This window comes from Salvelinus alpinus, chromosome 6 (genome assembly GCF_045679555.1).
Source record: "Salvelinus alpinus chromosome 6, SLU_Salpinus.1, whole genome shotgun sequence".
Classification (NCBI taxonomy): domain Eukaryota; kingdom Metazoa; phylum Chordata; class Actinopteri; order Salmoniformes; family Salmonidae; genus Salvelinus; species Salvelinus alpinus.
The window spans coordinates 29,429,800-29,442,663 of NC_092091.1; the positions used below are offsets into that span (position 1 = coordinate 29,429,800).

General features: G+C 45.3%; 1 protein-coding gene across 13 annotated transcripts in view; it reads left to right on the top strand.

The window, feature by feature from the left end:
- The window catches only part of LOC139578505 (ras-specific guanine nucleotide-releasing factor RalGPS2-like), a 151,684-nt gene that overhangs the window by 75,174 nt on the left and 63,646 nt on the right, over positions 1–12,864 (top strand). For all 13 annotated transcript variants that reach the window (XR_011675564.1, XM_071406191.1, XM_071406192.1 and 10 more), the window contains 3 exons: positions 9,099–9,188; positions 9,315–9,407; positions 10,105–10,231. Coding sequence is in view for 12 of the 13 variants with exons in the window: in XM_071406191.1 (XP_071262292.1) it covers positions 9,099–9,188; positions 9,315–9,407; positions 10,105–10,231 (310 nt within the window). In the remaining variant the exon portion in view is untranslated. The remainder of the gene's footprint in view (positions 1–9,098; positions 9,189–9,314; positions 9,408–10,104; positions 10,232–12,864) is intronic.

The following is a 12,864-nucleotide window of genomic DNA, read 5'->3' on the forward strand; positions in this document are numbered from 1 at the left end:
AATTTACAAACACGGTACCTAAACCAAACTTTTCCAAGACGCGAAAGAGGTATGGCCATTCAACCCTATCAAAGGCCTTTTCAGCATCGAGGGAGACTGCGACACTAGGTATTTTGTTTTTGTTAGCAAGGTGAATTATATCAAAGAACCTTCTGAGATTATTGGAGGACAATCTATTAATTATGAAGCCAGTCTGATCTGGGTTGACCAACAGGGGAAGACATGACTCCAGTCTCTTAGATAGCATCTTGGTGACCAGTTTACAATCTGTGTTAAGGAGAGAGATTGGTCTATATGAGGCGCACTTTAGTGGATTTTTCCCTTTCTTGTGGATTACAGTAATCACTGTTTGAGAGAAAGACTCTGGAAAGCAGTTGTCTTCCCTGGCTTTTTTAAGTACCTCCATAAGGTAGGGGACCAACGGCTCCCTAAATTCTTTATAGAACTCTGGAGGGAAGCCATCCTCCCCAGGAGATTTATTAGAAGGTAAGGATTTAATGTGGATACCATTTTTATGTCTCTGTGTGCAGTATGAATGGAGTTAGCGTTCATTTCACAAGCCAATGCAAATGAGTGTTAGCGCAATGACTGGAAGTCTACAGGTGCGATGGCTAGGGTTGGCACAATTACCATATAACCGTGTAACCGACGGTAATGGATGAACTCGGTCTTGAAAATACCGAGGTCATCCATTTAAAAAATATATATACTTTTTTGTGTGTGGAATGAACAGCTGACGGAAGACAGGACATTCGGTTGTGTCGGTTTCTCCAGTAACAATGTGAAACAAGCGAGGTGTTGTAGCAAACAAGTCTTTGGTTGTCTAGGCAACGCCCCCTTCCCTGCAGCAGCTCACATATGAATAGAGCTTGGAACCTCTAACCCTGGCAATAAATGCAGTAAGGCGTCAATGGAACGCAGACATTCCATTGACCAGATTGGTGCACATTCAATAAATATGATCTTACAAAGTGGATATTCCTCAAATCCTTCATGATTTATGTATTGTAACAGGCCCACAATGTGGTTGCTTAGGGCCGATTTTGAATATCGTTGTCTGTTTTCAAATCAAATGTTATTTGTCACATGCTCTGAATAGAACAGTGAAATGCTTACTTACAAGCCCTTAACCAACAATGCCGTTTTAAGAAAAATAAGTGTTAAGTAAAAAATAGATTAATAAATAAAAAATTCGAAATAAAAGTAACAAATAATTAAAGAGCAGCAGTAAAATAACAATAGCGAGGCTATATACAGGGGGTACTGGTACAGAGTCAAGGTGCGGGACACTGGTTAGTTGAGGTAATATGTAGAGGTAAAGTGACTATGCATAGATAATAAACAGAGTAGCAGCAGTGTAAAGGGGGGGGGGGGGGGTCTGGGTAGCCATTTGTTTAGCTGTTCAGGAGTCTTTTATGGCTTGGGGGTAGAAGCTGTTAAGAACTCTTTTGGACCTAGACTTGACGCTCCGGCACTGCTTGCCGTGCGGTAGCAGAGAGAACAGTCTATGACTAGGGTGGCTGGAGTCTTTGACAATTTTTAGGGCCTTCCTCTGAGACCGCCTGGTATAGAGGTCCTGGATGGCAGGAAGCTTGGCCCCAATGATGTACTGGGCCATACGCACTACCCACTGTAGTGCCTTGTGGTCGGAGGCAGAGCTGTTGTCATACCAGGCAATGATGCAACCAATCAGGATGCTCTCGATGGGGCAGCTGTAGAACCTTTTGAGGTTGTAGAACTTTTTGAGGTTGTTGTCCTAGTACCACACCTCCAGGTCTCTGACCTCCTCCCTATAGGCTGTTGTCATCGTTGTCGGTGATCAGGCCTACCACTGTTGTATTGAGGATCAGTGTGGGGGATGTGTTATCTACCCTTACCACCTGGGGGTAGCCCATCAGGAATTCCAGGATCCATTTGCAGATGGAGGTGTTTAGTCCCAGGGTCCTTAGCTTAGTGATGAGCTTTGAGGGCACTATGGTGTTGAACGCTGAGCTGTAGTCAATAAACAGCATTCTCACATAGGTGTTCCTTTTGTCCAGGTGAGAAAGGGCAGTGTGGAGTGCAATATAGATTTCATCATCTGTGGATCTGTTGTGGCGGTATGCAAATTGGAGTGGGTCTAGGATTTCTGGGATAATGGTGTTGTGAGCCATGACATGTAGAAGTTGTTAATTTTAATGTTTTGAAGAAGTGACTGCTAAATCCTAACTCCTGTTCGTATAAGCTGGTTAGCTAGCATACAGACATCTTTGGTGTTAGTCAGTTGTTTTTTTTTAACTGTAATGCAGTTTATTGGTAACAATGACATGAACATGTGTTGGGGTTGACATCCATACAAGCATTAAACTCAGACTTTTGCCTCAACATAGTGTGAAATACACAATAGCCTAAATGTCAGCTAATTTTTCTGGGGGTCAATGAGGCGACTCAGGATCTTTCCCCCACAGCCCTTTCCCCCATGCGTTTCAATTGCTATTCCATTGTTCTGTTCAAGTTCAATAGGCCTTTTTAACACTTCTATTTGACTAGTATTCTCATGGGTACACTTGCAATGGCTGCCTGGTATTGTGATGCAATCATTTCCATGGTCATGTAGAATGTTCATTCAAATAACTGATGTGCCTCATGCACTGGAGTGTCATTTTTGTAATGTTGAATTAGCAAATGACAGCATGTATTGATGGGGATGCCCATTCTATTCATTCTATTTCTATGGCAGCACATGCAGTCAGGAGGAGAGGGGAAAATGTGCGTCTTGTATAAAATAAATTAGCCCCTGACCCTAGCCATGCCCAGCTATAGCCTCTTCAGCACCCAGGCAGTGAGATGGAGCTACCGTAAACTCTCCAGTCCTCTGGTGCTTTTATGAGAGACTCAGCCTATTACAGAACTAATTTGCAGCTATCAGCTGGTGTCTCCATGTTCCATGTTATTTATGATGATTGCAGAGTTGGAGCAGAGCAGCCTGAAATAACAGGGATTTATAAGATCATAAACACCACTGGAAAGACAACTGAGAGCCTCTGCTCTTTCCTCTGGCCTGGCCTGTAGAGTGCACACACATAGACATATGAGGGCGCGCACACACTATTTTAGGCTTCGGGGATTAGGTTTATGAGTTAGGTTTGGGGTAAGGATTTGGTAAATAAGGGTTTGGAATAGGAATACATGTATTACTTTCCAAAAAACCCTGATAATTCACAAAAACAAAGTTGTGTGTGTGGAGGATGTTAGAGGGGGAAAAGTTATGTTCCTAACCTGCAACTCTCCAACCACTTTAATCTCTTGTATGGCTGTGACCCTCAATGGTGCCGGTGTGTAGCAGTACATTTTTCCCACAGTGGTTTTCAGAGCCACCTGCAGTAAGCTGATATCACACACACTCACACTGTCCCTGTGGGGGGTTTGGTCAGTCTGTTAACCAGAGCAACCCCTCCCCTCCCTTCCCCATGTTGCTTCCCCCCTCTGGGCCTGTCTGGGATTCTCATCCGCACAACCCTGCACGTACAGTAGAACCATGATCACAAACACTCTGAAGAAGGGAGGACCTAAAGATTTGGAGAAGGGAAGAGGGAAAGGGAGTGGGAGGAAGAGAGGGACTCCTGGGGAGATGGGAAGATGAAGCAAGCGAGTTGGAAGTGTAAGAGAGGGATGGAGAGAAGTGAGATATGGCTGCACAGGGAAAGTAACGGATAGACAAAGCTGACTTCAGGGAGCGTCAGTATTGTGTATAGTTGATGACGTATTGGTCTATTACACAGACAGGCAGGATATACATTTGGTGAAGTGCATATTTCCTTTGTTTTTCCTGTGGGTAGGTTAGGTGACATCAGCGCTCTAGATCTCTCTGATCCACGCTGATCACTCTGTCTCTCTCCGTCTGTCTCTCGCTTCCTCACTATCTCTCTCTCTCTCTCTTTTTCTCCTCCTCTCTCAGGCTCTCGCTCTCTCTTACATACTTTTTCTCTCAATTCAATTAAATAAATGCTTTATTGGCATGAATGGGTGTTTGCCACTGTTGCCAAAGCAATGTATATGAAGTATGACACAAATGAACAGTATGTGTGACAAACAATTTTAATATCAACAAAAACAATTATACTGTACATAAATAATACACAAAAATGAAAACTGCAACAATTGAGAAATTAAATCTAGAAGGGGTCATGTACATGACATGGTGTGAACTATTGTCACTTGTCTTATGACAGGCCAGGACACACTGCAGCAAGCTCTATGTTTTCACCTGACAAAATGCTGATTGTTTTTTTCTCCTCAACATGCAGTTCAAGAAATCCTGAAATGCTTTCTTTAAATTTCAGGAGATAAATACCTAAATAAGTCATTGGAGCAGTTTAGTATGAAGTGCTGCTCATTCTCTAGTTCACCCAACCCACAGTGCTTACATCGTTTTTCTTCGCAGACCTTCCATGTCTTTCTGTTTTCTATTTGTTTCTCTCTCTTGCTCTCTCTCCCCTCTATCTTTCTCTCTCTGGAACACAGTGTACAGACAGCTTTAGACTATAAAAGACTCAGGATGTTTGATATCAGCTTATTTTCCCACCATTACCACTCCTCTTCCATCTTTCCATTCCTCTTCCCTCCCTCTCTTCCCTTCCCTCTCTCCTGAGGGTGGTTGGACCAGACACTGACCAATTCATTGACGTTGAGCTCTTGGCCAATTGATATATTGGTCAGATCACTTTGTTCTGTCGGGGGGTTCTCACACACACACACACACATACTCTGACCACATTCTCTTACATACCTTTTATGGGTAGCTGTTGATACATCAGCTGGTGTAGTGCTGCTGGATCATGGGGGAGCAGTGCTCCCTTACATTTTTTTTTATTTTTTATATATACACAGAGCTGGTAAAACTATTTTTGGAAATTGAATTCTGATAATTTATGTATGATTTATAGTTAATTACCACAAATTACATAAAAATTATAGTATGACAAACCATATAAATATTTATAGCAACCTAGAGGTAGGTAAATGGTGGTTTGTTCCACGTCTCCTCTCTGGCGGTGTCGAGAATGATGAAGAGCTGTAGGCTACTTGTGTGTACTGCAGAGGCCGGTCAGAGGCTTGTCCACTTTGACCAATCAGATCATTGAAAAAATAATCACGAGCCGTTCCTATCCTATTTTTAAAGGGATACCATCTTTATGTCTCAGTTTCCAGTGTGAAGGAAGTTAGAGGTAGTTTCATGAGCCAATGCTAACTAGTGTTAGCGCAATGACTGGAAGTGTTTTTTATTTAACCTTTATTTAACTAGGCAAGTCAGTTAAGAACAAATTCCTATTTACAATGCTGGCCTACCAAAAGGCAAAAGGCCTCCTGCGGGGATGGCTTGCTGGGATTATAAATAAATGAATGGGTATCTGCTAGCAAGAAAGGCTAATAGTTTAACACATCTGCTTTAAAACAGTCATTCAAGAAGATCTACATGCATATTCCCATGAAACTGATTGTGATCAAATTATTGGCATGCAGATGCCGTTTCGCCGGTAAAATGTAAATAATTATCATTCACGATTGACAGCAATGATGGCCTATTTTGAAACGAGGTACAGTATGCCTAACTTGGAGAGTGAGGGTATTAAAAATAGAAAAGTTTCTTCCACCACTGGCTGGAGTCTGATGAACTTTCCTCCATTCCAGTAGCCCTCCTACCCCTCTTCTCCTCCAGTGCTCTTGTTTCCCCCAAAGATAGTATTGCAGACAGAACAGCTAATCTGATGAACATTCCCATTAGTTCAGCTTCTCTGCAGACATTGTAGCCTGTCAACTATGTGTCTGTCTATCCCTGTTCTCTCCTCTCTGCACAGACCATACAAACGCTTCACACCGCGTGGCCGCTGCTACTCTAACCTGGTGGTCCCAGCGCGCACGACCCACGTGGAGTTCCAGGTCTCAGGCAGCCTCTGGAACTGCCGATCTGCGGCCAACAAGGCAGAGTTCATCTCAGCCTATGCTTCCCTCCAGTCCCTCGACTTCTTGGCACTGACGGAAACATGGATTACCACTGATAACACTGCTACTCCTACTGCTCTCTCCTCGTCTGCCCACGTGTTCTCGCACACCCCGAGAGCTTCTGGTCAGCGGGGTGGTGGCACTGGGATCCTCATCTCTCCCAAGTGGACATTCTCTCTTTCTCCCCTGACCCATCTGTCTATCGCCTCCTTTGAATTCCATGCTGTCACAGTTACCAGCCCTTTCAAGCTTAACATCCTTATCATTTATCGCCCTCCAGGTTCCCTTGGAGAGTTCATCAATGAGCTTGACGCCCTGATAAGTTCCTTTCCTGAGGATGGCTCACCTCTCACAGTTCTGGGTGACTTTAACCTCCCCACGTCTACCTTTGACTCATTCCTCTCTGCCTCCTTCTTTCCACTCCTCTCCTCTTTTGACCTCACCCTCTCACCTTCCCCCCCTACTCACAAGGCAGGCAATACGCTTGACCTCATCTTTACTAGATGCTGTTCTTCCACTAATCTCATTGCAACTCCCCTCCAAGTCTCTGACCACTACCTTGTATCCTTTTCCCTCTCGCTCTCATCCAACACTTCCCACACTGCCCCTACTCGGATGGTATCGCGCCGTCCCAACCTTCGCTCTCTCTCCCCCGCTACTCTCTCCTCTTCCATCCTATCATCTCTTCCCTCTGCTCAAACCTTCTCCAACCTATCTCCTGATTCTGCCTCCTCAACCCTCCTCTCCTCCCTTTCTGCATCCTTTGACTCTCTATGTCCCCTATCCTCCAGGCCGGCTCGGTCCTCCCCTCCTGCTCCGTGGCTCGACGACTCATTGCGAGCTCACAGAACAGGGCTCCGGGCAGCCGAGCGGAAATGGAGGAAAACTCGCCTCCCTGCGGACCTGGCATCCTTTCACTCCCTCCTCTCTACATTCTCCTCTTCTGTCTCTGCTGCTAAAGCCAATTTCTACCACTCTAAATTCCAAGCATCTGCCTCTAACCCTAGGAAGCTCTTTGCCACCTTCTCCTCCCTCCTGAATCCTCCTCCCCCCTCCTCCCTCTCTGCTGATGACTTCGTCAACCATTTTGAAAAGAAGGTCGACGACATCCGATCCTCGTTTGCTAAGTCAAACGACACCGCTGGTTCTGCTCACACTGCCCTACCCTGTGCTTTGACCTCTTTCTCCCCTCTCTCTCCAGATGAAATCTCGCGTCTTGTGACGGCCGGCCGCCCAACAACCTGCCCGCTTGACCCTATCCCCTCCTCTCTTCTCCAGACCATTTCCGGAGACCTTCTCCCTTACCTCACCTCGCTCATCAACTCATCCTTGACCGCTGGCTACGTCCCTTCCGTCTTCAAGAGAGCGAGAGTTGCACCCCTTCTGAAAAAACCTACACTCGATCCCTCCGATGTCAACAACTACAGACCAGTATCCCTTCTTTCTTTTCTCTCCAAAACTCTTGAACGTGCCGTCCTTGGCCAGCTCTCCTGCTATCTCTCTCAGAATGACCTTCTTGATCCAAATCAGTCAGGTTTCAAGACTAGTCATTCAACTGAGACTGCTCTTCTTTGTGTCACGGAGGCGCTCCGCACTGCTAAAGCTAACTCTCTCTCCTCTGCTCTCATCCTTCTAGACCTATCGGCTGCCTTTGATACTGTGAACCATCAGATCCTCCTCTCCACCCTCTCCGAGCTGGGCATCTCCGGCGCGGCCCACGCTTGGATTGCGTCCTACCTGACAGGTCGCTCCTACCAGGTGGCGTGGCGAGAATCTGTCTCCGCACCACGTGCTCTCACCACTGGTGTCCCCCAGGGCTCTGTTCTAGGCCCTCTCCTATTCTCGCTATACACCAAGTCACTTGGCTCTGTCATATCCTCACATGGTCTCTCCTATCATTGCTATGCAGACGACACACAATTAATCTTCTCCTTTCCCCCCTCTGATAACCAGGTGGTGAATCGCATCTCTGCATGTCTGGCAGACATATCAGTGTGGATGACGGATCACCACCTCAAGCTGAACCTCGGCAAGACGGAGCTGCTCTTCCTCCCGGGGAAGGACTGCCCGTTCCATGATCTCGCCATCACGGTTGACAACTCCATTGTGTCCTCCTCCCAGAGTGCTAAGAACCTTGGCGTGATCCTGGACAACACCCTGTCGTTCTCAACTAACATCAAGGCGGTGACCCGTTCCTGTAGGTTCATGCTCTACAACATTCGCAGAGTACGACCCTGCCTCACGCAGGAAGCGGCGCAGGTCCTAATCCAGGCACTTGTCATCTCCCGTCTGGATTACTGCAACTCGCTGTTGGCTGGGCTCCCTGCCTGTGCCATTAAACCCCTACAACTCATCCAGAACGCCGCAGCCCGTCTGGTGTTCAACTTTCCCAAGTTCTCTCACGTCACCCCGCTCCTCCGCTCTCTCCACTGGCTTCCAGTTGAAGCTCGCATCCGTTACAAGACCATGGTGCTTGCCTACGGAGCTGTGAGGGGAACGGCACCTCCGTACCTTCAGGCTCTGATCAGGCCCTACACCCAAACAAGGGCACTGCGTTCATCCACCTCTGGCCTGCTCGCCTCCCTACCTCTGAGGAAGTACAGTTCCCGCTCAGCCCAGTCAAAACTGTTCGCTGCTCTGGCACCCCAATGGTGGAACAAACTCCCTCACGACGCCAGGTCAGCGGAGTCAATCACCACCTTCCGGAGACACCTGAAACCCCACCTCTTTAAGGAATACCTAGGATAGGATAAAGTAATCCTTCTAACCCCCCCCCCCCCCCTTAAAAGAGTTAGATGCACTATTGTAAAGTGGTTGTTCCACTGGATATCATAAGGTGAATGCACCAATTTGTAAGTCGCTCTGGATAAGAGCGTCTGCTAAATGACTTAAATGTAAATGTAAATGTAATTGTGATCTGACCTGTGTGATGTAGTCTGAGTCTGTCCTGAAGGAACATTATACCTGATGTTAAATAGCTGTTATGTTTAGTCCGCAATCACATGTATGAGTGTGTTTGTCTACTCTGTTGGGAAGTCCTGTTTAACCATCTGTGTCAGGTGCCGTTAATCACTTTGTGCTATGCAAAATAACAAATTGATTGATTGTGTCTCCAGACAACTTTCTGGGTGGTGAGGGAGATCCTTCATGCTCAGACCCTGAAGATCAGAGCTGAGGTACTCAGTCTGTACATCCGAACTGCCAAGGTAAGGAACACAACACTGTACTGTTTATTCTCAACAGATTCTTGGTTCATTTCCACATGAGTGGACAATAAACCTATATTAATGCAAAGGTGTGTATACATTTCGAGTGTTCTCTGTTCCCAACAGAAACTGTGTGACATAAACAATCTGCATGCAGTGATGGCTGTGGTGTCGGGCCTACAAAGCGCTCCTATCTATAGACTCTCCAAGACGTGGGCGGTGAGTTACTGTGTGTGTCCATGCATCTCAAAACAATGGTCTTTCTCTAACCGCACCTTACAAAAAACTGAGTTGGTTGAAAATGTGTTGACGGTGTGTTGTAGAGCAGTGGCAGATGTAAATTGTCTTTATCTCACCAGTCATAAGTCATTACATGGTCATTACTGGAATATCTACTGGTTTTGTGTATATGAAGCATCTGTGCAGAAACTTCAGCGAGAACATTGATTTAACGTGCACTGTCCCTGTAAAAAAGAAACTCTCATACACAAACTCTCACTCACTGGTCACTCTCTCGCTTTATTTCTCTCTCACACTCTCTCTCTCTCACGCACTCTCTCACTTTCTGGCAGGGCTGAAAACCAGACTTAGCTTGCCGGGTAATGCACGGTATTATATTGCACTCTGAAGTGACCGGAAAATTAATAAATTAGAGTGAATGAATTTGAATCACAATGAGGCCATTCCAGGGAAATTATCCCCAGTTCCCCCGCCACAACAATATTCCTGGCTCCAGGCTGGATATTGTGCTTCTTACGTCCAGATTTGAGCTCTTTCCCCCCTCTTTTTATCCCTTTCTCACTTGCTCCCTTGGCTCTTGCTTTCATATGTTCCCATTTTTATTTATTTAGTCTGTGAATGTTGAATTAATTTTCTGTATGTGTACAATAATTCAACTCTCTCTGTCTCTGTGTAGTTGTTGAGTCGGAAGGACAAAGCAACGTTTGAGAGGTTGGAGTATCTCATGGCCAAAGAAGACAACTACAAGCGCCTGAGAGACTACATACGCAGCCAGAGCATGAACTCCTGCATACCATACCTGGGTAAGATGCAGACACTTTCCCGTCGTTATTCTCCCTGCCATTTGATGTAGGACTGAGAAGCTCAGTTCTGGTGACTTTTTAAAGGGACTTTCTACTCTAAAATGAATGAAAATAAAAGTATACTGACACCATCTAAAATATAATTTCCACCTCTAGAAATGAGGCCAAAAACGTATTGTTACAATTATTTTAACATATTGAACCATGCATATAGCTTATGCATGGTCCATATTATCAGGTATGCAATTAGCAATCAGCATTATCACCTGTAGCCCAACTGATGCAGCATAGTGGCTAGAAATAAATAGGCTGAAGAATGGGGTTGCCTATCTGCATTTACCCGATTGAGCTCATCATTAGCTAGATCCCCAAGTGTAATCTTTTAACTAGTTACAATTCATCAATATGATGCTATGTCCCAAAAAACTAGTATGAACACAGTGAATATAATGTAGGCCTACCTGTTAGGGTAACTTGGGGTAAAACGGCCCCTGCCTGTACCTCACACAAACCACTTTGTAATCATAATAATAATAATCATCCCCTAACACTTTCCCTGGTTGCCACCACTATTGCTCAACTAAACATTTCATCTGTCTCATCACAATTTAAGTCACTCCCCCAAAAATATTTTGCGGTAGGGTGGCAATTTTCCCCAAGTTGCCCTACAATTTACACTCACCTATGCACTCACTGCAAATTGCAGAGCTGTAATGTGCTTAACCATGCCCCTGCTAAAAAAAAACTCAGGGTTTAAAATGGTGCAGTTTGCGCATATTTTGGAGTTGAGAAAAAGTATGAATGGAAAGCTGGGTTCCTCACGATTGCGTTAAGAATTGTTGTGCATTGACTGTTTGTGAGAATGTCTCTCTCCCCATGGCACTCGCCACTTGAATGCGTCTTGAGAGAAATATTTATCTCGCATAGAACGCACAACAACAAGCCGACTAGGTAAATATATAATGGGGTTTGAATTGTTTTTACCCATGTTGTTCCATATTTTTTTGCCGTGACGGCAATGATTTTGCTGTGGCGCGGCGCCACAGCTAAATGACTGCAGCGGAAACACTGACCCATGTGCCGCTCATAGCTGGACTAACACATGAGTCATGGAGAAATCATTAAAAGTCACATGTTATTTATTTTTCCTCTGCTTCATCATTTTATATTTATTCCCCCTTTCTTTCCTTCTTTTCCTCGTTGAGAGCTGGCAGCACAGACTGTCTTACTGAGCACTAACAAGGCCCAGGAATCCCCTATGAACTACAGGGGGAAAACACATCCGTCTTCTCGCAATCGCTCACTTTCTTTCTCTTGTTTTCTCTTGCTCTCTCGCTCTCTTCACCTCTCTCCCTCCCCCTCACTCCCGCTCTCTCACTGTCTCTCTCTGTGTGTGTGGTTGTTTGTTTGTTCTGTTTTTCCTTTGAGGACTAGATGGAATGTTTCTTATTTTATTAGCTCTAGTAAAACTCGTGATTCTCTGTAGTTCCTCTTGTGGTACATATGAATGGGAAAAGGCAGGAATAGTGCTCTCTCTTACAATCACTCCACACTCTGTATACAGTAGAAGCAGCCATACCGTGTGTGTGTACACAGAGTGTGGAGTGATTGATTGACTTCCCTCTCTGACTGGTATCTTAGTGATGTGTTTCTGCTCTGTTTCCACACCGTGGCTGTGTTGTCCCTCAGTGGAGGGTGTGTGTTCTTCAGTGGAATGTGTGTGTTATGTTTTATTTTTACCCGGAAGTCCTCACAAGGATAGTAAAACGAGGAACATTTTGACAAGTGGGGACATTTCGCCGGTCCCCACAAGGAAAAAGGCTATGTTAGGAGTTAAGGGTTAGGAGTTAAGGGTTAGGAGTTAAGGGTTAGGAGTTAAGGGTTAGGAGTTAAGGGTTAGGAGTTAAGGGTTAGGAGTTAAGGGTTAGGAGTTAAGGGTTAGGAGTTAAGGTTTTGGGAAAATAAGATTTTGAATAGGAATCAATTGTTTGCTCCCAACAAGGATAGTTAAACAAACCTGTGTGTGTTGTTCCGTGGAACTCTGCTGCTATTAGAGCTAGAGGTTTGTTCATCTGAGCGTGTGCAAACCAGAGATGTATAATACTCATAGTACAAACAGGCAAACGGCTGCTCTGCTAACAGGAGATTGCTTATTTGAGGTAGCTACCTTACAAAACCCCTCAAGCAGTCAAATGCATCCATGGCAGTAGTCACGAGGGGCCTTTGCTCTATGTCAGTCCTAGTACTGGGAAAGGGATTTGGGAATGACTTCTGAGATATGACAGTCCGGGATATTAGAAGAGATGAATGGGATATAGGATTTGAGTCGTAGGGGAATCTTCAGTTGAAGTGCTGAATCCGTTCCTCATAACCACGCTCTCAGTTGGTAGAGCGTGGCACTTGCAATGCCAGGATTGTGGGTTTGATTCCCGCGGGCAACAAAAAGTATGAAAATGTATGCGCTCACTACTGTAAGACGCTCTTGATAAGAGCATCTGCTTAAATGGCTAAGCAGACTTTCTGTACCGGAAGAGGCACACACATACACTCCCGCACACACACTGACCTGAAATTCACACTGTGGTCTGAGATTTTGAATGGGAATCAATGGTTTGGTCTCCATTTGGCCTGTT